General features: G+C 46.2%; 1 protein-coding gene across 1 annotated transcript in view; it reads right to left on the reverse strand.

The window, feature by feature from the left end:
- Nucleotides 1–3,644: 3,644 nt before the first annotated feature.
- The window catches only part of RAB11A (RAB11A, member RAS oncogene family), a 62,792-nt gene continuing 40,909 nt past the window's right edge, over nucleotides 3,645–25,527 (reverse strand). Inside the window, exons 2-5 of the mRNA XM_082256581.1 lie at nucleotides 18,120–18,315; nucleotides 17,741–17,934; nucleotides 10,275–10,355; nucleotides 3,645–4,477 (exon numbers count right to left, since the gene is read on the reverse strand). Of these exons, the coding sequence (XP_082112707.1) occupies nucleotides 4,338–4,477; nucleotides 10,275–10,355; nucleotides 17,741–17,934; nucleotides 18,120–18,315 (611 nt within the window). The 3' untranslated portion in view covers nucleotides 3,645–4,337. The remainder of the gene's footprint in view (nucleotides 4,478–10,274; nucleotides 10,356–17,740; nucleotides 17,935–18,119; nucleotides 18,316–25,527) is intronic.

A 25,527-nucleotide genomic window follows, 5' to 3' on the forward strand; every position in this document is an offset into this window, starting at 1 on the left:
ACAGCTTTCCAAGTCTCTCTCCCTGAGTCCAGAGTCAGTCCCAGATAAACCATTTTGGAGGCTGGGACATGAGCAGATTTTCTGAAATTGAACCCAAACCGAACTCTTGCAGAGTCCGTATAGTGATTGACAGATCACCCACCAGAGCTGAATGGGAGTCTGCTCTTAAGAGGAGATCGTCCAGGTAGCCTAGTACTGCAATCCCCTGCTGTCCTAGTAATGGCAATACCGGAGCCAACACGTTGGTGAAGACCCTGGCGGCGGAGGCGAGACCAAAGGGTAATGCTACAAATTGATAATGTTCCTCTCCTACAGCAAAGCAAAGAAAAACACTGGTGTGCAGCAAAAATAGCAATGTGCAGATATGCGTCCTCGATATCTTTAGAGGCCAAAAAAAAGTCCCCTTGGCGAATGGACTCAATTCGAAACCTCTGTACCAGCACAATGCAATTCAGAGCCTTGAGGTCCAGAATTTGACGCACTTTCCCTTCTTGTAAACAGTAAACAGGTTTGAATAAAACCCTTGAAAGCGTTCCCGAGGGGGGAACTGGCACAATCACCCTTTGCGACAGCAGATCTTGTACCGCCTCTTAACTGATCTGAAGATAGGCTTGATTGGACTGGAAGAATCTGTCCGAGGGTTGGGACCTGAATTCAATCTTGTAACCCAATCAGAGCTGCTCGTGCGCCCATTTGTCCTGAATCAAGGTGGTCCCTGGTTCCGGACAGAAAACAAAGATGTCCCCCCCACCCCAGATATGGGTGAGGGCGTCCCTTCGTGCAGACTGAGATTTGTCCGCAAATCTGGTGGGGCCTGTTCTCGGCTCACCCGACTACGTTTTCTTGGAACTCCCAGATGACCTAAATGGCTTTGGTCCTTTCTCCTGCGTGCCGAAGGCACAAAGGGGCCGCCTGTGTACTGAAAAATAAGGGCCCCGTCTATTACACGGTGACTTGCTCTTAGCGGATAGAGGAAGAGTACTCTTCCCGCCAGTGAGTCCTTTGATCAGTTCATCAAAAGACCCAAATAGGCAGACCCCCCGTAAAGGGGAGATCTGATAGAGATGCCTGGTCCGCAGACCAGCTTTTATGCCACACCATGCGTGTTACCATTATTGCATTTAGAACAACTCCACTGTGTTACCCCGCTGGAGTGAATTAACTGTCCTGCAGGGGAGGGTGTTGTGGGTTTCCAGGCTGGTGGGGCTGCTGCGGGCATCCCCTCCTCTGCCCACCTTTGCCCTGGTACCTGAGACTGATGGCCTCGCCAGTCATAATTAAGGGGGGCGCAGGGGGTACCCAGGGACGCCTGCCCTGGGTAACAAAAACCTGTTTCCAGGCCTAAAAAAAACAAACTGGGGAGTTATCCCATGGTGCCGTGTTTGCAGGAAACACAAGAACTGAAAGGGCAGCCTAGGGCGGCCTGTTTGAAACTTGTGTGCTTGTGTTTTCTGCAGGAGGCGGAGCTTCTCTCTCTCTCATGTGACCGTCCTGGAGGATGACTGGGGAAAAAGGGAATCATCTTCACTGCAGAGCACCTGAAGTGTGTGGGCGCAGAACCAGCAGAGTCTATAGCACTATATGCTAAACTCACCCTGGGAACATAAGCAGGGGAGGTCGCCAACCACAGTCCCGCAAGGAGCGGCTAAAGTTCCATAAAAAGACCCCTATTAGACCTAAGGGAGGCCCACCATTAATGACATAAAAGGACATAGCCCCCCATAAAGGGGAAGAGGGGGCAAGCCGTAAAGTAGACGTGCAGGCGGAGTACCCCCACACAACGCCTCCATGGCGCCCACCCCTCCCCTCCGATTCAAGGTGGGCGCCAGTCAGTCCATATGTCCACCCCCTTGGGGGGGGGGGGGGGTGAGGGCAGACATCCCTGCCCCAGTCACTAAACCCCAGGAGGCCGGAAACTTGCTCAAAAACCCCTGTGTGCGATCCGGACAGCCCGGTCAGCAACAACCGCATCCACTCCCCACCCCCCTTACTGGAGCTCCTACCTAACCTCCGGAAAGAGGGGGGTAGGGTTTGGGCCAAAAGACCACCGTGACTGTTAGAGGGGCTGGGGGAAATGGAAGAGAACCCCGGAGGCCCACGTCCATCACGAGACCGCAAGAGCTATGGGGGGGAGGGGGTGTCACTACTCACCATACCAACGACAATCCAGTGGGTGCCACTCCGGACAGACTACCTCTCCACTCGGGGTGGGGGCGCTGATAGCCAAGGGGCATGCTGCGAACCAGGTCGTGTGCTTCCCAGCAAGGTGTTTCACTCGCAGGCCAGCTCCCGTCCATTGTAGCTCCGTTGTGGTGAGGCCTAGCACAGGGCTATAACCTGCACATGCTCGCTGGGGGACCTTAAGGATCTAGGATATCCAGTCCAAAACCCAGTCCGGCTGTTGATTGCAATTCTCTCAGGAACATAACTACTGTATTTTCTGGCGTATAAGACTACTTTTGAACCTCAAAAAAATCCCCCAAAAATGGGGGGGTCGTCTTATACGCCAAGTATAATATCTCCAAGGTAACCTAAGTATAAGTATTACCGGTAGATGAAAATTAGGGGGGTCGTCTTATACGCCCAGTCGCCTTATACGCCGGAAAATACGGTAGCTAAATTTTTTTTTACATATTTTAACAAGGGTGAGTGGGTGTATGCCTTCAGGGAATTCCCCAACAGGCGTGGTAAAGTTTTTTCTGCCTAGTGTCCTACTCCTGTAGGGGGCAGCATAACCCAATGGTTAAGAAGAATATGGAGCTGCGTCTGTCAAAGAACGATAGAGAAATAACTTTTAATGTGTTTTTCTGACATGTTGTGTTTTCTTTGCGGTAATATGTGACTAGATAAAATTTGGAACTACCGCTCTTATTCTCTAGGGCAGGGGTGTCAAAGTGGCAGCTCTCCAGCTGTTGCAGAACTACAAGTCCCATCATGCCTCTGCCTGTGGGAGTAATGCTTGTAACTGTCAGCCTTGCAATGCCTAATGGGACTTGTAGTTCTGCAACAGCTGGAGGGCTGCCAGTTTGACACCTGTGCTCTAGGGCAGTGGTCCTCAACCCTGGCCTACAGGGCCCACTAACAGGCCAGATTTTAAGTATTACCTTGGGGAGATGCAGACTAGAGTACTGCAATCACTGAGCAGCAAATGATATAACCTGGGATGTATTTAAGTTATCTTGCAAATCTGGCCTGTTAGTGGGCCCTGTAGGCCAGGGTTGAGGACCACTGCTCTATGGTGTCTGCTTTCAGAAAATATATAATGCTTGGGGATTTTATGTAATCTTCAGGCCAGAAATTATTTTTTAAACATGCAAAAAACACTGTGAAAGGGTTAAAGGATATATTCACCTTCGGTAACATATTCCACCCGTAAGATTTATTAGTTAAAAAAAAAATGGCTCTTTACTTTTTTAGCTGGCTCCTAGATTCAAAGCAAATCTGTCAAGCCCTGGCTTAGCGAATTGAGCCGAATGTGTTGTCAGCTGCTACTAATTGAACAGCAAAGAAAAACAGCAAAAAGAAAATCGCTAAGCCTGTTAGAATGTAAAAGCCGCCTCCTCCTCCTCCTCTCAAGTCTTCCTACATTTATTGCTGAATGCTGCTATGTAGAAGAAGTGCATGAACAGATCCACCTGAAGTAGTATGGTTCAACAGTATAAACACTTTATTACACATCACACCTGTTTTTTTTTTTTTCATGTAGTTTCTAGAGATCAAAACAGCGGATCTAGCAATGAGTGACATACAAGTGACATTATCTATTACTGGTCGAGAGTGGGGGGAAAAAAAATAAGAAAAAAAAAAAAAACAAAAAAAAGAAAAGATCTGTTGAGTCACAAGGTATCAGGAGAGGATGCCTCCAGCAGGCAACATGCGTTTATTTCATATATTATACAGACATCTCTGAGTGGAGACAGGAAGAGGAGGGGGGGGAGGGGTCTAGGGCAGACCTGGAATCATTGTATTTGTAGAGAAAGAAAGAAAGAGGGAAGAAGGAAGAGCACAGGAAGGAGAAAGAGAAAAGAGCTTGAAAGAGGATTAGATCATTTCCTTAATACAGAAAGTCAAAAAAATCAAAAAGAATTTAAGACATGTAAAAATCCAGATGGAATAGTAAAATTAAAGTTCTTACACACATACACTCAAAACAAAAAATATATTAACAAAAAAAAAAAAAAAAGAAAAAAAAAAAAAGAATTCCAAAGAGTCCAGTGCAGGACGTGGGGAATATACAGAGCCTGGCACCTCTAGAACTGGGCACAGGTATTGGGCCTGGCCCCCCTCCAGAGCTGGACACAGGAAATCGAAGCCCGGCACTGTGCAGGCAGCGGCCGTTATATGTTCTGACAGCACTGCATCTTTGGTTTATTTTCAGTGGTTGGTGGGACATGTATGGGGACAACGTTGTTACTTGGGGACATGTCGTTTTCACGTCTGTCAGACATCTGCTTTTGAGACACAATGCGGTAAATTTCTGAAAAAGAAAAAAAAAAAGAGAAGTTTGGTAAAAATCAGACACAATGAGGATCTGTCACTCTTCTCTAGCAATATAACAAATGCATGGGAAAAAAAAGGGGTTAGCCCCTGAAAGTCACACATCTGGGGTGTCCTGGAAAGGTGAATGGGGTGGCAACCTCAGCCTGGATTCTGACCAGGCCACGCCCCCAACACATTTCACTCATGGGGAATAAAACAATGCAACTGTTCAGCATCCAATAATCACACAACAGCTGAAAATACACACAGTTGTACACCAATAATCCATAACATTATGACCACTGACAGGTAAAATGTCTGCGATTATCTTATTACAATGGCACCTGAAAGTGGGTGGGATATTTTAGGCAGCAAGTGAACATGTTGTCCCTAAAGCAGATGTGCTGAAAGCAGAAAAAATAGGCAAGCGTAAGGATTTGAGGGACTTTGGTTTTGTAATGCAACTTCAAAACTGCAGCTCTTGTGGGATGTTCCTGGTCTGCAATGATCAGGACCAACAAAAAATGGTCCAAGGAAAGAAAACTGGTGAACCGGCGATAGAGTCATTAATGCATGTGTGTGGGGAGGCTGGCCCGTGTAGTCCAACACAATAGAAGAGCTACTGGAGCTCAGATTGCTAAAAAAAAAGTGAATGCTGGTTTCCGATAGAAAGGTGTCAGAACACACGGAGCTTAGCAGTTTTTTTTTGTGTATGTTGCCGTGTAGCCGCAGACCGGTCAGGGTGCCCATGCTTACCTGTGTCCACAACCAAAGGCACCTAACAAATGGGCACATGAGCATCAGAACTGGACCACAGAAAAATGGAAGTTGTTTGAGGAGTTGACTAAGAGGGGAATCTATGGGGGACCCTGGCCTTGGCTGCTCTAAGAGGGGAATCTATGGGGGACCCTGGCCTTGGCTGCTCTAAGAGGGGAATCTATGGGGGACCCTGGCCTTGGCTGCTCTAAGAGGGGAATCTATGGGGGACCCTGGCCTTGGCTGCTCTAAGAGGGGAATCTATGGGGGACCCTGGCCTTGGCTGCTCTAAGAGGGGAATCTATGGGGGACCCTGGCCTTGGCTTCTCTAAAGGGGGGAGGGGGATGTATGGGGGACCCTGGGCTGCTCTAAAGGGGGGGGGGATCTATGGGGGACCCTGGCCTGGGCTGCTCTAAAGGGGGGAGGGGGATGTATGGGTGACCCTGGGCTGCTCTAAAGGGGGGGGATCTATGGGGGACCCTGGCCTGGGCTGCTCTAAAGGGGGGGGATCTATGGGGGACCCTGGCCTGGGCTGCTCTAAAGGGGGGGAGGGATCTATGGGGGACCCTGGCCTGGGCTGCTCTAAAGTGGGGGGGGTCTATGGGGGGACCCTAGTCTGGCCTAAAGGGGGTTATATATATATATATATATATATATATATATATATATATATATATATATGGTATATACACACACACACACCATATATGCCTGGTGGTGCAGGAAAACCTGGTAGCACGGGGAATATAGATGAAAAGGTAAGACTAAAGAGGGATCTATGGGGACCCTGGCCTGCTCTAAAGGGGGATCTATGGGGCGAAAAGGGGTGGAGCATGGGTGACCTTAAAATGAGGGATCTATGGGGACCCTGCTCTAAAGGGGATCTATGGGGGACCCTGGCCTGCTCTAAAGGGGGATCTATGGGGCAGAGCATGGGTGACCTTAAAATGATGCCCCCCCCCCCCCCCCAAAAAAAAGTTCTGTGGCTGCCCATGTCTGTGGGATAAGCTGGAAACACAAGTCTCATCCATGGAGGCCCCACTTCACAACTTACAGGACCTAAAGGATCTGCTACTGATGGCTTGGTGCCAGATACCACAGTGTACCTTCAGAGGTCTAGTGGAGTCCATGCCTTGATGGGTGATGGTGGTCTGTGGTTTTAATGTAATGGTTAATCGGTGTACACATACATATAAAGCTTATACACAAAAACCTAACCAATGAATTGAAGCAGTTTAGCAATATGCAATTAAAAGGAAAAAAAAAAACTAAACTAAACTCTACAGAGGGGTCTCTAGATTTTTCAAAGGGCCAGTTTACTGTCCTGACTTTAGGGGGGCCAAATTGTTGCCAGTGCGGGTAGAAAATGTCCTAGGCCCAGCATCAGTGAGAATAAACATGGCCTTAGGGTTTATAGTCAGTAGGAGTAGTGCCCCATCACTGGTATTAATGGGAGTAATAGTGCCTTATCTTCGATTTCAGCAGAAATAGTACCCCATTATTGGGAGGAATAGAAAGATGAAGGGGTCATTCGCAGGTCAGAGAGCAAAATCCCAAAGATTCCAAGAAGAATCGAAATCTGACTGTATAAAAACATTTAGAATAGTTTGGTTTATAGTTTAGTAGTTTGATTACGAAAGGGAAAAAAAAAAAACCCCGAAGGTCTACTTTAACCCCTTGCAGACCGCCCCATGTATATTTACTGTGGGGCGGTGTCTCCTGTACCCAGAATGACGTACAGGAAGTGATTCTGCACTTCCGGGTCTGGGGCGTGCATGCGTGTCGCTGGCCACCTGCTCCGGCTGTGATTAGACACAGCGGAAGCCAATCAGCGGGTTCTTGCAGCCCCGATATCGGCCGATCGTTCGAGACAAATAAGGCAGATCGCCATTCTGTTAGTAGGGAAGACAGAGATCGTGTGTTTCTGCTAAGCAGTAACACAGATCTCTGTCTTCCCACAGTCAAAGCAACCCCAACACAGTTAGAAAGCACTCCCCAGGCACACATTTAACCCTTTGATCACCCCTGATGTTAACCCCTTCCCAGCCAGTGTCATTAGTACAGTGACAGTGCATATATTTTAGCTATGATCACTGTATTGGTGTCACTGGTCCCCAAAAAAAGAATCAAGCGTGTCACTTAAGGCCCGTACACACGTGCAGATTGTCAGCTGAAAAGATTCGGCCGATGACCGATCGGCCGATTTTCGGCTTGTTAGTATGATGCTTCCGACAGCCGACAGCGCATTTTCGGCCGAACAGAATCTGTTGTGCAAGCATTAAAATCTTTGTATGCCGACACCAGAACGGCCGATTGTTCGCCAGTCAGTACAGAATTCGGCCGACAGACAGCAGATTTGCAAGACTGGGCATGCTCAGAAAAGAAAAAACACACGGAAAGTTAACCATCACATGACATCACTTCTGCAGTCGGCTGTTGGCCGACAAAATTCGTGTGCAGTCTTTTGCACTTTTCAGCGGACATGACAGCCCGGGGACAAAAGACGGCCGATCGTTCGGCCGACGATCGGTACGTGTGTATGGGGCTTTAGTGTCTGATTTGTCTGCCGCAATGTCGCAGTCCTGCTATAAGTCGCCGAATGCCGCCATTGCTAGTAAAAAAATAAAAATAAAAAATTCCATAAAAATATCCCCTAGTTTGTAGACGCTATAACTTTTGCGCAAGCCAATCAATATACTCTTACTGGGTTTTTTTTTTTACCAAAAATATGTAGCATAACACATTGGCCTAAACTGAAGAAATTAGAGTTACCGTATATACTCGAGTATAAGCCGAGTTTTTCAGCACATTTTTTTGTGCTGAAAACGTCCCCCTCGGCTTATACTCGAGTCAAGAAAAAAAAAAAAAAAGTCCCTGGCCGCTCCGACGTGCTTAAGCTTTAAAAATGGCGCCGCCCGGCGCATACATGATTTTGCGCACGCGCCGCCGCAGCTCGGGAGAGGCCGGGAATAGCCGAGAGTATACGAGCGGCGGCGGCGCGTGCGCAATGACGTGTCGGCGCCGGGCGGCACCATTTTTAAAATGAAGGCGCCTCTGGAACAGGTAAGTGAAACAGCTGCACTACCTGCCATTATGCAGGGCTGCGGGCATACTACAAGGGATGCAGTGCTGCGGGCATGGTCCACCTGTACCATGCCCACAGCACTGCATCTCCTGTAGTATGCCCACAACCCCGGATCCTCTTGTACCATGCCAGTACCCTGCAATCTCCTGTACCATGCCAGTACCCTGCATTCTCCTGTACCATGCCAGTCACCCTGCATTCTCCTGTACCATGCCAGTCACCCTGCATTCTCCTGTACCATGCCAGTCACCCTGCATTCTCCTGTACCATGCCAGTCACCCTGCATTCTCCTGTACCATGCCAGTCACCCTGCATTCTCCTGTACCATGCCAGTCACCCTGCATTCTCCTGTACCATGCCAGTCACCCTGCATTCTCCTGTACCATGCCAGTACCCTGCATTCTCCTGTATCATGCCAGCCACCCTGCATTCTCCTGTACCATGCCAGTCACCCTGCATTCTCCTGTACCATGCCAGTACCCTGCATTCTCCTGTATCATGCCAGCCACCCTGCATTCTCCTGTACCATGCCCGCCGACCTGCATTCTCACCCTAGGCTTATACTCGAGTCAATCATTTTTCCCATCTTTTTGTGGTAAAAGTAGGGGCCTCGGCTTATACTCGGGTCGGCTTATATTCGAGTATATACGGTACATTTTTTATTGGATACGCTTTGTAGCAGAAAGTAAAAAAATATTTTTTTTTTTCTCTAAAATTGTCGTTTTGTTTTTTTGTTTAGAGGGCCAAAAATAAAAACCGCAGAGGTGATCAAATACCACCAAAAGAAAGCTCTATTTGTGGAGAAAAAAAAGGCATGTATATTATTTGGGTACAGCGTCGCACGACCGCGCAACTGTCAGTTAAAATAACGCAGTGCCATGTCGCAAACAATGGCCTGGTCATTAAAGGGGGGTAAACCTGCCGGAGCTGAAGTGGTTAAAACAGCTTGATATCTGCCAGCCCTAAGGACATCTATATAAGGATCACTGCTGGCATATATGTGAAGTCAGCACTATTTGTACTCTTCTCCCTATCTTACGACCTTGAGAATATTTGTGTCCTGAAAGAAATGCCCTCCTCACCAGAGTACACAAATACAGCACAAGATCTAAGAGAACAGGAAAAAGGAAGTGTACACAGCAGCAAAAGACCTTTCCAAATAACTGGTGACTATAAATGTCAGGGTTGGACGAACGTTTTTATGGTCTTAAAAAAAAAAAAAAAAAAAAAAAACACAGGAATTTGGCACCGTTAAAAAATGTATCTTTTTTTTTTTTTTTAACACGTTGCAGCAGTTTAGGCTTTATTCACACGTGCGCGACTTTGGACACTAAAGTCGCATGACAAGTCACATCCCATGTTTTTCAATGGCAACCGCTCAAATATGTGCAAAAAAAGCCGCAGTAACTTTAAAAAAAAAAAAAAAAAGTTCCTGCACTACTTTGGCCTGACTTTCATGCGACTTGAGTGCCATAGACTGCAATGTAGCTCCCAGCTAAATCGCAGAGAACTCCAATGGGTCTCCCACAGCTAAATGCAAACAGCCCTATTCGCAAGTGTGAGGCCTTATTCACACCTTCGGAGCACCTGAACGTGAGTTTGTATGCTCATTTTTGTGCAACACGCATAGGGAAGCCCAACTGTTGAAAAAGCTTCATTATGGGCACCAAAGAAGCTCCTGCACCTTTGTTGGCGTTTAGCTTGATGCTTATGTCAAGTATGAAATCACACACATGCTGGTCGCATTTGAGGTGTCATTAATTAATAGTAATGCAAGTGTGTTGCGTGCTTTTCACAGATGTGAATGGGGCCTTAAAGTGGAAACTGGATTGTTTGTTTGATGAAAAACCACCACATTACGTTACTCTTAGTGAATTCCATGCCAAATACAAGCACCCACAGCATAGCCGACAATAATTCAACTCGATCGCAGCAGTGCTCTTATGTCTTTACCTGTCAGGATGGTTTGGAAAGCAGCCTCCACATTTGTAGAGTCCAGGGCTGAAGTCTCGATGAAGGACAAACCATTCTTTTCTGTACAAAAAAAAAAATGCAAGCCAGATTAAGAGAGAACATAAGAACAAATGCTATATTACTAAAAAACAGGCACTCACCACAGCAAGGCAACTGACAGTAATCAACATTTTTACCTTAACATATACAGGACAAGGCTGGGTTTTCAAAGTCAGCAGCTATGAATACTATAAGGACACCTACATTTCCAGGGATCCAGCAATGTCCACACTCAAGCAGTTATCTTAAATCAGCTTCGGGTGCAGGCGCCAGGATCTCAAGTAAGACAAACAGGCAGTGAAGCCCTGCGGCTTCACAGTTTGTTTCTTCCTGTGCATGTGCGAGCCACGTTGGACCTTGTGAATGGTCCCACCATCTTCTGGGACCTGTGATGTGTCCCGGAAGACTGCAGGGTAAGAAGGGGGGCAGCGGAGATCTGAGCCAGAAACGGTTGTGGGAACTCGTCAAAACCAAGTAGCCCCCCCCAACAAATGTGGCAGTGGATTGGGGGTACAAATAAGAGGAACTTCCCCTTCTGGTTGGAGCTCTGCTTTAAAGCGGTTGTAAACTCAATTAAAAAAAAAAAAAAAAAAAAAAAAACCTGCAAGACAAAGGCATAATGAGCTAGTATGCATCGCATACTAGCCCATTATGTGTAACTTACCTTAAAACGAAGCCCCGACACGGACCCCCGGACATCGCTGCGGGCGCTGCCATGGTCCCTCGTCGTCTCTTCCGGGTTCGGCGGCTCCGGCGCGCTGATTGGCCGGAAGAGACGGCTCCGGCGCGATAATTGGCCGGAGCCGCGATGACGTCACTCCCGCGCATGCGATTTTTCTGGCAAACTCCGGCAAACTAATTGAAGGTCCCCCCCGGACCTTCAGAGCGCTCGCGCGAGCGGCTGCATGCACTGTAAATATCTCCTAAACCATGCCGGTTTAGGAGATATTATTTGTACCTACAGGTAAGCCTTATTATAGGCTTACCTGTAGGTCAAAGTGTCAAAAAGCGGGATACTACCGCTTTAATGTAAATCTTGTACATGTGGCTTTAATGTAATAAATGGGGGAAGAATCTGCGCTAGGATAGATAAACCAAAAATAATGGCTGCAGCCTACCTCCTAAATATAATCCAAAGGGCTATATGAAAGAAAAAGGTTAATAGGAAGGTAAATGGCGCTGCCCAATAAAATCAAAGAAATTAGACCCAATCAGAAATACAACACGGTATTATATCAATGCAAGCGATAGATAGTAAAAGGCAGGCCAAATCCTGAAAAAATACTTGTTGGTGTACGAATAAAAATCAGTGAAGAAATAAATATAAATTGCTAGGATATGGTATTAATAATCAATAAAAGCAAATCAAAGTGACTTGGTGCAGCAAAATAAATTAAATAAATAAATCTGGATATATAAAGATTCAATAATCAAAAGTGCATATAGTGACATAAATCAATATCCACATAGGTGTATAAAAATCAGTGCACAACTGAAGAGATCATTACCATTCATAACAATGACATATCTTGTATGACTTTCCACAAAGACCCAACCAGTTAGTCAGATTGATGGCCAAGGCCAACTAATAAGACAGCATCATTATATAGTAACATACAGCACACATCTGTACTGCCTACACATCACTGGTCCTCCTATATAAACCACAGAAGAAACAACGGTTACAGTCTATGTCAGCTATGGCAACCAATGTGCGTTCTTCCTTTTATTCTCCCATACTGCACTTGGGGAATAAAACTGTGACGAGACCCTTGCTCGCTCGCTCGCTTCCGCTCTCCCGACACTCCTCTGCTTCTAGTGAGTCAGCTTGCAGATCGCAACGTCTGATGGTTCGGTCAACCAAGGTTTCGGGATCCGAACTACAGCTATGTGCCGTTCAGAATCCATTAGAACAAACACCAGGCAGGCTGTATGTAAGTTCAAACAGGAAGACCATTTATTGGAACTTCAGTACACAACACACTTTTATACAGAATTTGGAACATCCTGCCCCCAACAACCGCTTTCCCATTGGTCAATTGCAAAGTACATGCCGTTCTCCTTCAGGTCCTCCTTAGCCATGCAAATGAGGACTTGAAAATGAGTCAGCAGGGATTGGTCTAATAGCTTGAGTAGAAGGACTGTTATGTGTAATGAGACAGAAGCCCCCAGGGGACAATCAATGTACACAATAGCCAGACAGAACAATGGTTCCCTAACGAGCCCCCAATACACATTACTCTGAGTGTCAATACATCCCTTAGCAGACAACAGGTGAGTTCATTAGCACACCCGACAATAGGTGAATGGAAAGCCACCTCAGACAAAAGCAACATTGTTAGACAGTCAGTCTCCTCATTGAACTTCCTGGAATGACCATATTAGGAGTTGTACTTCCTGGTCAGAGACCTCATGGCAAATGGGAACAAATCTCAATATTTCTACATGGAGACCTTGCTGACAAATATGAAGCAATCCAAACCATCACCCATCTGTCCTTAAATTCCAGTGACGGTGAACACTGTCACAAAAACAAACTGGCTACTCTTGTTGGACTTCACCATTCGTAAATAAAAGTCGTACATACGAATAGGAATTTTTAGACTTTCCACTTGTATCTATAACTGAGATGCAGTTTCCTGGATGGAAGGAGTGGGGTTTCTAGGCAACGTACCACTGTTACGTCACCCTACAATTTATTTACGCAGAGGCTACTGTAGAGGAGTGGTGGTAATACCATGAAGGGTTATAAGACAATTCAATGATGTGTCTGCAGGACCTACAGGGTGAACTGAAAGTCAGAGACTGAAAGAGGCTATTCAAAGTAACTGTAAACCTGTTTTTTTTTTTTTTTTTTAAACAAACATGTTATACTAACCTGCTCTGTGTAATGCTTTTGCACAGAGCACCCACGATCCTCTTCTGGGGTCCCATGCTGGCGCTTCTGGCTTTACCTCTTCAGCGAGTGCCCCAAATACCAAGCCGCTTCCCTATAGAGGCACTCATGCAGGCTCGATCCCGAGCCGCACTGCCTGTGTCTAGAGATACAGACAGCTGGAACCTGCCCCATCCTCATTAAAAAATTTGATTGACAGCAGCAGGAGTCGAAGGTTCCCATTGCTATTTATCTGCCCTGTGAGGAAGGAGAGAGCAAAGAGATGCTGCTCTTGGGCATATCACTCCATTAAGATCAGGCTCAGGTAAGTGTAAGGGGGGGGGGGGGGGGGAAATCATCTGCACAAGAGGGTTTTTACTTTAATGCAAAGAGAATGCATCAAAAGTGGTTGCAAAGGCTCAAAGTTTTTTACCTTCATGCTTTCTATGCATGAAGGTTAAAAAACATCTGTGTGCAATAGCCTCCCCCCCCCCCCAGTACTTACCTGAGCCACATCGCGATCCAGCAATGTGCACAACTGCCTCAGCTCTCTGGGGACTCTCCATCCTCATGGGCTAAGACAGCAGCGGCAGCCAGTGAGCCAATAAGAGAGGGAGTGGGGCCGAGCCACAGCTCTGTCTGGATAGACACACAGAGCAAAAGGCTCGGGAGCGAGCCTGCTCGGGTGCCCCCACAGCAAGCTGTTTACTCTGGGGGCACACAGCAGGAGGGTGGAGCAAAAAACACCAACAGGGGAAACGAGAAAAGGGGGGATAGGGGCTGCTCTGTGCAAAACCATCACACTGAGCAAGTAAGTATACGGTTATTTAAAAAAAAAAAAAAAAAAAATTGACTTTAATATCACTTTAAGGTAAAACAACTTAGGGCTTTAGAACCACTTTAAGATTGCCACATGAGGCAGCGGGTGTGTGTGGGTTCTTTTTTTATACAAATGAGTAAAACATTCAAAAGCTTTGGGAAATGATAGTTCCTCAATTTGAAGAACCTCACTATGTGATTATAAGCCCCCATTCACACAGGGGCGACACGACTTGCTGGGGCGACCTGTGCACCGCGACCTCGGCGCGACTTGCACGGACTTCATATAATTGAAGTCAATGTAAGTCGCCTCCAGGTCCTCCCAAAGTAGTACAGGACCCTTTTTCTAAGTCGGAGTGACTTGTGTCGCTCCTATTAGAATCGGTCCTGTGCTAATCAATGGCAGGCGACCGACCGCGACTTGTCAGGATGTGTGAATGGGGTCTAAAGGTTTGAGAAAATTGCTTGACCTGTTTATTGTAGGGTTTAGATATAAACAGTTGTTTCTGACAACAGTTTCAATACGACATCTGTTTATAGAGAAAAAAATAAAATAAACAATTTACGAACCTAATAAAAAAAAACAGGAGGAAAGGATATAAGGAACGGTGGCAGTGACTGAAAACGAGGATGTCATGAACTGCAACACAAGATTTCAGCTCTTCTCTTTTAGCAGCTTTCATCCACCACTGACACAGCATGCAAAGACAAGTTCTGCCACTAGAGGCAGTGTGGTAGAGTTCTACTGAGCATTACCTGTATGACCAACAATTTGCTCATGGAGGCCTCATACAGAGAGGTTGTCAAAAGCACAGAGATAGCAAAAAAAAAAAGCAGCAAAGCATAACCTGCATTGTGTGAATAAATGTCTGTACAATCCATTCAGGATAAACTTGTTTAAATCAGGGGGTTGAAGATGTGGAAATGCACAGATATTTAACATGTGAACTGCACATGTTGTAAAGGATGTACACTATGCATGAAGGTAAAAACCCCTCAGTGTGCAGCTCTGCCCCCCCCCCATGAAGGGTTTCTCTGCAGGAGGATAAAAACGCTTTACCATTACAATCACTTTAAGCCTAGATGCTTAGACATTTAGCAGTGTCAGTGTGGCATCGGTTACCTTGGTGATAACCCTATGACTAATTTTACGGTTTGACTTTGAGACGAAGGAGGACTAAGAATACATATTTGCACATTACTAGTTCCCTCCTACAAGGTTCATTAAAGTGATTGTAAAGCATTTCTTTTTATTTAAACATGTTATACTTCCCTTCTCTGTGCAGTTGGTTTTGCCTGGATCCTCCTCTTCTCGGGTCCCTCTTCTATGCTCCTGGCTCCTCCCTCCTGTTGAGTGCCCCCACAGCAAGCAGCTTGTTATGGGGGCACCTGAGCAGAATTACAGCTCCCAGTGTCTGTTCAGACACGGAGCCCTGACCCCGGCCCCACCCCCTCTCTCTAATGATTGGCTGACTGACTTTGATTACAAGCAGCAGGAGACAATCATGCTGCGGTCTTGGCCAATGAGGGAAGTCCCGGGCAGCTGAAACACTCCAGTAACATTCCTGTATAATGATGGGCTCAAGTATTAGGGGGGCTGCTGCACATAGAAGGCTTTATCTTGGTGTCGGTTCACACTAGGGCAACACGACTTCGAGCAAGTTATGCCGTCACCCGTGCACCGCGACTTCGGCGCGGCTTGCAACAACTTCACATAATGGAAGTCAATACAAGTCACTCCGGTGTCGCCCCGAAGTAGTGCAGGAACCTTTTTCCAAGTCGGAGCGACTTGAGTCGCTCCTATTAGAACGGTTCCAATTGCACAGCACGGTCCGCTACTCGTCAGGCGACCAAGTCACCTGACAAGTCTGAACAGTGTGAACCAGCACTTAATGCATAGAATGTACCTTCTGCATTTACAATCCCTTTAAAAGTTGAGCTAAAGGCAAAAGCTATAGGGAGGGTTATAACCAGTCTTTTTTTTTTTTTTTGCCTTTGGGGTGATTGCCCTTCATTTCTTATCCCAATGTCAAAATAGGAAGTGTGAGGAAATCTCCCCCAAAGTGAGGAAATTCTTGGCTGTCAACAGGATCACCAGAACTAGTATCCCCATTGATTTCCCCTCAATCCCTGTTTTGGGGAAAACCCAATCGCTTTCAAAGCAACAGGGTGAATCTCCCCAGAGGGGACACAGAAAGCAATATTAACTGCATGCTGCCCACCCACAGTACATTTACTAGACTGATGGACCCAGCGGATCATGGCGCTCAGTACCCGGTCGCTGTGAACGGCCAGGGTATCATGTGATCACTATAACAATCACATGATGTTCTGTAAGCAAACTGTCATGATTGGCTTTCATTCATGAAAACGCTTTCTTACTATTGTGATGCTGTGATTGGCCCGCAGCTATCACATGGTACCTGGCACCCTGTACTATGTGATTAGCTGTCGCCAATCACAGCATCTCAACAGTAAGCAAGCAGTTATGAATGGAAAACCTTTCATGACCGTTAACTATTGCTTATAAACAGTAATCATCACTGCTATAAATAATAAAAAGTAAAAAAAAAAAAAACCCTAGATACCGAAACTATGGTACTGAAAAAACTACATAGGCGACCCTTTAAAAAATTCTACAGGTTACCAGCTTAAATTTACAGAGGTCTAGTGCTAGAATTATTGCCCTCACTCGGATGTTCGCGATGATACCTCACGTGTGGTGCAAGCACCGTTTACAGATGTAGACGTGACCTACGTATGTGTTCATTACTGCGCGTGAGCACATGAAGACTTAATGTAAGCATCCCTTGTGATAATACAGCATGGCAGGTCCTCTCTATGGAGAGATCTGGGGTCTAAAAGACCCCAAATCTCTCCTCTACCCTTAAAAGCAAAAGATCAAAAAAAAATAAAAAAAGTTTACATGGCTCGAGAACCGGAAGGAACGTATGACATCGCTCCAGTCCTCCAAGGGCATAGAGATGAGCAGTGGCCATCTTGCCATCACTTATCTCTATGGGAAAACACTACCGACACCGGACGGTTACTGGGCTCAGCGATTGGTAATAAAAGCCCGGAAACTACCGCAGGGACCACTTTTATCTGAAAGCCGGTCGCCTAAGGGAAAAAATGATACCAAGGTTATGGCATTAAGCTGCAGCTATAACCTCAGTATTTAAAGAGGAAGTAAACCCTCCTCTGACACTTTTACCTATAGGTAAGCCTATATTAAGGTTTACCTATAGGTACTGTAAATATCTCCTAAACATGCACCGTTTAGGAGATATTTACCTTACATGCAGCCAGTCACGTCACTGGCGCATGCGCTCTGAAGGAACGGCCGCTGGTGCCGTTTCTTCAGAGCCCCCTGCCGTGACCGTCGGCTCCCGCGCGCGTGCGAGGGAGTAACGTCACTGCGGCTCCGGCCAATCAGATGGCCGGATGCCGCGATCCCGGACATGTCGCCCGTCATACAGGTGAGCGGGCGGCACGGCGGGGGCTCGTTCTTAGGTAAGTATTTCATAATGAGCTAGTATGCTAGCTCATTATGGGTTTCTCTTTCAGGTTGCAGCAAAAAAAAAAAAAGTTTAGAAGGTTTACAACCTCTTTAACGTCAAATTCAGGACAAATTCCCAGTTAGGCGGTCAGCAAGTGGTTTAACATTGCAGTGAAATTCACATTAATATATATAAAATATATGTGAAATTACCTGCAAATGCTCGGGCCTCATCAGTCGGCACTGCTCTGAGGTGGCGCAAGTCACTCTTGTTGCCCACCAGCATGATGACGATGTTGTTGTCCGCATGGTCCCTCAACTCTTTCAGCCACCTTTCCACATTTTCGTAGGTAAGATGCTTGGCAATATCATACACCAGCAGAGCACCAACAGCTCCTCTGTAGTACCTGTAGGGAGAAGATACACTCAGTCAGTTCATAAGGACTGAATCTAATGGGTACTTTGCTTATGAAATAGGCAGAACTGTGCAGAATGTGGCATTAACACAGCAAATACAAAAAGGAAAACATTTTATAAATATGCACACCCCACGTTCTGCCCACCCTTTCATTCCCACAACATGGTGACTCACGCGGAGGTAATTGCACGGTATCTCTCCTGTCCGGCCGTGTCCCAAATCTGAGCTTTGATTGTTTTACCGTCCACCTGGATGCTCCTTGTAGCAAATTCCACACCGATGGTGCTTTTGCTCTCTAGGTTAAACTCGTTGCGGGTAAAGCGAGAAAGGAGGTTACTTTTTCCAACTCCAGAATCACCGATCAGCACCACTGCAAAGAGAAAGAAAAAACAAAATGGTAAAGATTTGGCCTTGTGTTTATAGTAGGTCACACTGAAACATACACGTCACTGCTACGATTACAATGTAAAGCCCCTTTCACACGGGGCGGATCTGCTCGGCGGACTCGGCTAGCTTAGCAGGGATCGCTCTGTTTTTACCCGCTGAGCAGGCAGAAGACAGAATGTCCGTTTTCATCCGATCCCACCTGCTGGACGGATGGCGAATGTATCGCCATACGTATGTTTTAAGCGGATCTTGTTGGATCGGATGCCAGACGGGTGTCAGCAGACAGATCTCTGCTGATATCCGCCTCTCCATAGAGGAAAATAGGTAGGCCGATCAGGTCCGCCTGAAAAACGGATAGGCAGACCTGATCTGTCCGATCGTGTGAAAAAGGGGCCTTAGGAAAGTTATCAAGTACTCAAAAAAAAAAAATAAATAAATAAATCCAATCCTATAGATAAAAACAATAGTAGTGCACCGAAATGAAAATTCCGCTGCCAAAAACGAAAATTCAGGATGCACTAGGCCGAAACGGACAGTTTTTTTAAATTTAAAAAGGTATTGTAAAGGCAGAAGGTTTTTTTTTATCTTAATGCATTCTATGCATTAAGATAAAAAAGCCTTCCGTGTGCAGAAGCCCCCCTCAGCCCCCCTAATACTTACTTGAGCCCATCTAGATCCAGCGATGTTGCAGAATGGTCTCAGCTGCTCGGGGCTTCCATCCTCATTGGCTAAGACAGCAGCACAGTGTCATTGGCTCCCGCTGCTGTCAAGGTCAGTAAGCCAGCCAATCAGGAAAGGGGGGGGGGGGTAGGGCAGGGCTGGGCCGCGTCTGAATTGATATACGGAGCTGTGACTATGCTCGGGTGCCCCCATAGCAAGCAGCTTACTGTGGGGGCCAGGAGCACAGAAGAGGGACCTGAGAAGTGGAGGATCAGGGCCACTCTGTGCAAAACAATAACACAGAGCAGGTAAGTATTAGTCTCCATTCACACTAGTACGACTTGTCAGGCGACTTGGTCAGCCTGACAAGTCACGCACCATCGTGGTCCATTGACTGCTACAGGAACCGTTCTAATAGGAGCGACACAAGTCGCTTCGACTTAGAAAAAGGGTCCTGTACTACTTCGGGGCGACCTGGAGCGACTTGCATAGACATTCATTTTATGAAGTCCGTGCAAGTCGCGCTGCACGCGACTTCACAGGTCGCCCCCAAAGTCGCGCCGCTTCAGTGTGAACCGGCACTAACATGTTTGTTATTTTTTATTCATTTTTTTAAAAAGGAACGAGACTTTACAATCACTTTATTTATTGTGGCTGGTGTTTTTGCATTGCAGTCAATGGGACGTGGCTTGTCAGTATCGGAACCTTGTCTTTTTTTTTTTTTCTATCAGCAAAACACCGATAACCCTATTTTTGCCCAATCATTTTCGGCGCCCAATATATCGATGCATCCCTAATAATTTTATATTATTAACATACAGTGTTTATCTTTGAGCATATAAAATCAATTGACACAATAGAGTCCTATATTAGGACTTGCTATTACACCATATTATCAAAAAATATTGTGTAATGATACAAACATGTATGAACCTACTAAGCAAGAGTTTCTTAAGATTACAAAATACACATTTGCAGAGTCACGAATATACACCCAAGTGTTGCTATATAAAGTGGTATCCTATATGGACATATTAAGCAGGAGTTCTTCACAGTATAGAATGGCGGGTCCGACGTGTTTCACAGCTATGTTGGCTGCTTCATCAGGAGGGTAACGGAGCAGGGGTCTTCAAACTACGGACCTCCAGCTGTTGCGGAACTACTCATCCCATGAGGCATTGTAAAACCCCTACATTCACAGACATGACCAGGCATGATGGGAATTGTAGTTCCTGAACAACTGGAGGGCCATAGTTTGAAGACCCCTGACATAGAGCAATCACAACAGTATCACATGCCTGGCTTGGGTATGGAGCCACAAGAGGTCCAGTTTGCCACCACACGTTCCTCCACCAACCAAGCACAGTCCTGGCATTACTTTTTCCCACTTGATGTACTGTCTCCTACCTCAGGACATCCATCTCCTGTCTGTCCTTGTGGGGGGCTTCCCTATTACAGGCATACCCCACTTTTAAGTACACAATGGGACCAGAGCATGTATGCAAAACGAAAATGTACTTAAAAGTAAAGAAATACCTTTTTTCATTTCTCAATGCATGTAAATACACAAGCTCTATAGGAAATCTTGGTCAGCTCGACATGGCACTGCTCCTCAACCATAAGTGACAAGGACACAAAGCTTGGAGAGCATGTTAAGGGGATCCAGGACTAGGACATTGTGGATTACCTAGGCAAGCTGGCCGGCCACAAATAGGATATGTTGTAGTCCTGGGTCCTCTCTTGATGCTCCCCAAGTTTGGTATTCCTGCCACTTATGGTTTGGGAGCAGTGCCATGTCAAGCTGACCAAGATTTCCAATAGACGTCAATGTTAAAAACCGGGAGTAGTGCCATGCCAAGCTGACCAGGCTGTGTCCGTACTCGCGAGTGTACGTAAAGTGAGTGTACTTAAAACGGGGTATGCCTGTACTCCAGTGGACAACAGTAGGAGGAGGGACACGTGGCCCAGAGTGGGAAAACCGGAATCTGACATTCCTGGATGTTTCTGAAGAGACATCTATTAGGGATTCCTCTTTATCACAGAGGCATTCGGCAGTGTCCCGTATTTACCAACTTATTTGTTCTCTAATTTTAGTAACAAAGTTACTTTGACCCCATCCTGCCCAGCCTTGTCCCTGCACAGGGTCTTGATACATGAGAAGTAAGGAGGGGCAGAAAAGATTGGACTATCACATGACCACTGTGATTGGCAGTCAGCGATCACATGATTGGGAGTGTTTTGATGTGCTGCCATACACAGTACCCTACCGCATTGTTTCGTGTTGTGTTGCATAAAATACATACATGCACATTGAACACACTATAATGTATGCCTGCTGGTGTAAATGAGCCTTTATAAATGTTTAATATTAAACCAAAAAGGTCAATCAAGACATATTCCAAGGATCCTCACCAAGCTTCTCCAGTGTGGATATGCTACAGTATATCCCATTCCCTGTCATTGTAACCAGGGGTGCACCGATCCAATATTAGGATCAGATATCGGCCTCGATACTGACAAAATAGCTGGATTGGTAAAATTAACAGATCCCACTGGCCGATCCGGTTTGGTCGCAGCAGAACTTACGGCAGTGTCTGCTAAGTCCTGGCTCAGCCGTCCCTTACTTGCACAGAGCCGCTACTTCCTGTATAGGTCCGGCTCACAGGCGGAGTGATATCAGATGCACTCCGCCTGTGAATGGAAGCAGCGGCTTTGCTCTGTACTGCAGCCGCATGCTTCCCGGGCTCAGTCACAGACAGACAGTGCCTACAAGCAAATCCCTGCAAGTACCCTTATTGCTATTACGGTGTGTATATATATATATATATATATATATATATATATATATATATATATATATATATATATATATACACATATACATATACATATACACAGGGCTTTTTTTCTCAGAGAATAGGTGCAGGAACTTCCCCCTTCCGAGTCACCCCTTGTCTCTGCCCCTACCCACCTGCGAGCACCATCCCTTAGGTTCCACCCCCTACCTGACTCCCAGTCCCTCCCCTTTTAGAGAATACAGAACCAAGCACCATTCTGTGGTGCTAAGTCATTTGTATGGAACTAGTTAATTATAATAAGACAAGCAGCAAAATAGATCCCCTTCAGCCAGCAACAATAGACCCCCCACAACGATGCCCCCTCCACAACAAAATAACACCCCAGCAGCCAGCAACAATAGAGCCATCCCAGCAACAATAGACCACCAGCAGCAAGCATCAATTAACCCTCCAGCAGCCAGTAACAATAGACCTCTCTCTCAACAGTACAGTAGATCCCTTCCAGCAAAAACAGACCCCCTTGGGAATATAAGACCCCTCCCAGCAAAAATAGATTCTCCAGCAGCAACAATAGACCTGACCAGCAACAATAGACACCATACACAAACAAAGATCCCAGCAGTGACAATAGATCCCTCAGCGGCAATTATCAATAGACCCTACAGCACGTCCCCAGCATCCCTTGCCATTACATACATTCAGTGGTAGAGTTGCCGGAACTGCGTTCCCCCTGAAAAAAAGCCCTGTATCTATATATCTTTATCTCTATCTACCTATAGTATAATTATATATATATATATATATATATATATATATATATATATATATATATATATATATATATATATATATATATATATATATATATAATTTGGGTCAGAATATTTTTTTTCTTGTTTTCCTCCTCTAAACACTAGGTACGTCTTATGGTCAGGTGCGTCTTATGGAGCGAAAAATACGGTACGTCATTCATCAGCCTCATGTGTGTGTCATTGTAATGTAAACAGGTAGTCCAGTGTCACACGCCACCATCAAATTGTGATGCTGGTGCGACACAGGACTACACGCATGTTACAAATTACAATGCTATTTGTATGTGTGATCATCAAGTTGTTGTTCGACCAACTTTTTAGTTTATTCTCACTGAGAATTTTTCAGGTTCAGCTGCTATGTTGTATGTTGCATTTTAAATTCCTGTTTGCATGATTTTGCACTTTATATTTTTTACATGTTTACTGTTTGATTGCTTTTATATGTTCAAGTAATAGGGTCCTTCCTTTCAGAAGGGGCGGACCGTTTTTTGATCCATTCTGGCACTTTTTTTTTTCTTTTTTACAGACACGGATGACACTTGTGTCATCCGGTCCGTATGTCCGGTTATCATCCCACCCGTTTGCGGATGATAAACGTAGATAATGCATGTAAATGGGATTGCGCATGTCAGCGGATGACACTGCTGGCATCCGTTTTTGCGTCCGTTCCGTTTTTTTTAAACGGAAGAAAAATAGGGTTCTCTTCCATTCCAAAAAAATGAACTGATCGGAAAGGACGCAAATCGGATGTCAGCGGAAGGTCATCCGCTGACATCCCCAATCCCAGTGACATGCAAAAAAAACGGACAAACGGAGCAGCGCCCGTGTGAAAGGACCCATAAACTGTTTTTTTTTTTTCTTGTGGCTACATTTTATTCTTTTTAATTTGGAGTTTGATTACATATATCTTAGATTTTGAATGCACAATTGTTATAACAAAACAATAGTTACGGATCGGTATCGGCAGATACACAAAGCCAGGCATCGGTATCGGGACTAGAAAAGTCGGATCGGTGCACCCCCAATTGTAACACTCCATATAGCTGCTATTAAGGCTCGGTTCACACTGATGCGATGCGGGAAGGCTGCGAATTCGCAGCCTGTTCCCGCATCGCACACGCACCCCCGGCAGTTAACACTGCCATATGCGATCCACTGGGGGTGTCAATGTAATCTTAACGACACCCCCAGTTTGATCGCATATCGCAGTGCGATCGTGCACTTCGCACAGGATCGGATCGCACAAGTGTGAACCGCTGTGCGATCCGATCCTGATGCGGCAGCAAAAATGCCTCCTGTGCGTGTTTGCTGCGGGTGCGATGCGAATTTAGCCATACAAACTGTATGGCTAAACTCGCACCGCACAGCTGATCGCATGTCATGTCGGAGCAGTGCGCTCCGACATGACATGCGAACCCCGCACACGCAGTAGTGTGAACCGGGGCTAAAGTTGAAAACAAACTGTAAAGTTATCCTGTTCCAAAAAAAAAAAAAAGTTATAACAGCCTTTACCTGTAAAAAGAGAAGCTGTGAAAACTCAACTTTCCTGCTGTCCGTACTTCTACATACTGATCACTAGAAATACACCCTTGCAATCCAATGGAAAAAGGACACTTCCTGGTGTGGCAATGTCCTGCTTCCCCCACTAACCTTACATCACTTCATGAAACAGTGACATGAAGTCAGAGGAGGAAACCAGCAAGGACAGCAGAGGATCCAAGAGATAAACACTCCCAGAAGAAACCGGTTTCAACGATTGAAGCAGTGTTTACATGGTGTGAATACAGGAAAGGAGAGTACCCATTGCCTTCTTTAAAGCGGAGTTCCACCCTGGGAAAGTTTTTTTTAATAAAAATACCCCCGGGACAGTCAGGGCTAGTACATTCCACAATGGATAGCCTCTGATCTGTCCCGGTTCGCACTTACCTTTTAGAAGAAATACTTACCTTGAAAAAAGTATTGTCCAGCGCTGCCATCTCAGGTGTGGGCAGCTTGAAGCCAGCGCGATCCTCTTCTGCGTCCTTAAAGTGGTTAAGCTTCTGTATGACATTTTTTGGTTTTGGGTTATATTCCGCTTCCTGTTTCACATCCTTGCCTGCGGCCTTCATATTCGACTGAATGAATATCACTCTAGTAAAGAGAGTTTTCTTTACTCCTGACTTTTTGAACCTTGGGAGTAAATAGGCTCTTAAAGCGGAGTTCCGGCCACAAAAAAAAAAATTTCAATGAACATACCCCCGGGTATACTCCGACCAGGTCAGTGGCCCGATCATTGACCAGGTCAGTGGCCCGATCATTGACCAGGTCAGTGGCCCGATCATTGACCAGGTCAGTGGCCCGATCATTGACCAGGTCAGTGGCCCGATCATTGACCAGGTCAGTGGCCCGATCATTGACCAGGTCAGTGGCCCGATCATTGACCAGGTCAGTGGCCCGATCATTGACCAGGTCAGTGGCCCGATCATTGACCAGGTCAGTGGCCCGATCATTGACCAGGTCAGTGGCCCGATCATTGACCAGGTCAGTGGCCCGATCATTGACCAGGTCAGTGGCCCGATCATTGACCAGGTCAGTGGCCCGATCATTGACCAGGTCAGTGGCCCGATCATTGACCAGGTCAGTGGCCCGATCATTGACCAGGTCAGTGGCCCGATCATTGACCAGGTCAGTGGCCCGATCATTGACCAGGTCAGTGGCCCGATCATTGACCAGGTCAGTGGCCCGATCATTGACCAGGTCAGTGGCCCGATCATTGACCAGGTCAGTGGCCCGATCATTGACCAGGTCAGTGGCCCGATCATTGACCAGGTCAGTGGCCCGATCATTGACCAGGTCAGTGGCCCGATCATTTCCCAGGTCAGTGGCCCGATCATTTCCCAGGTCAGTGGCCCGATCATTTCCCAGGTCAGTGGCCCGATCATTTCC

The sequence above is a fragment of the Pelophylax lessonae genome, assembly GCF_965119305.1.
Source record: "Pelophylax lessonae genome assembly, chromosome: 4".
Lineage (NCBI taxonomy): Eukaryota > Metazoa > Chordata > Amphibia > Anura > Ranidae > Pelophylax > Pelophylax lessonae.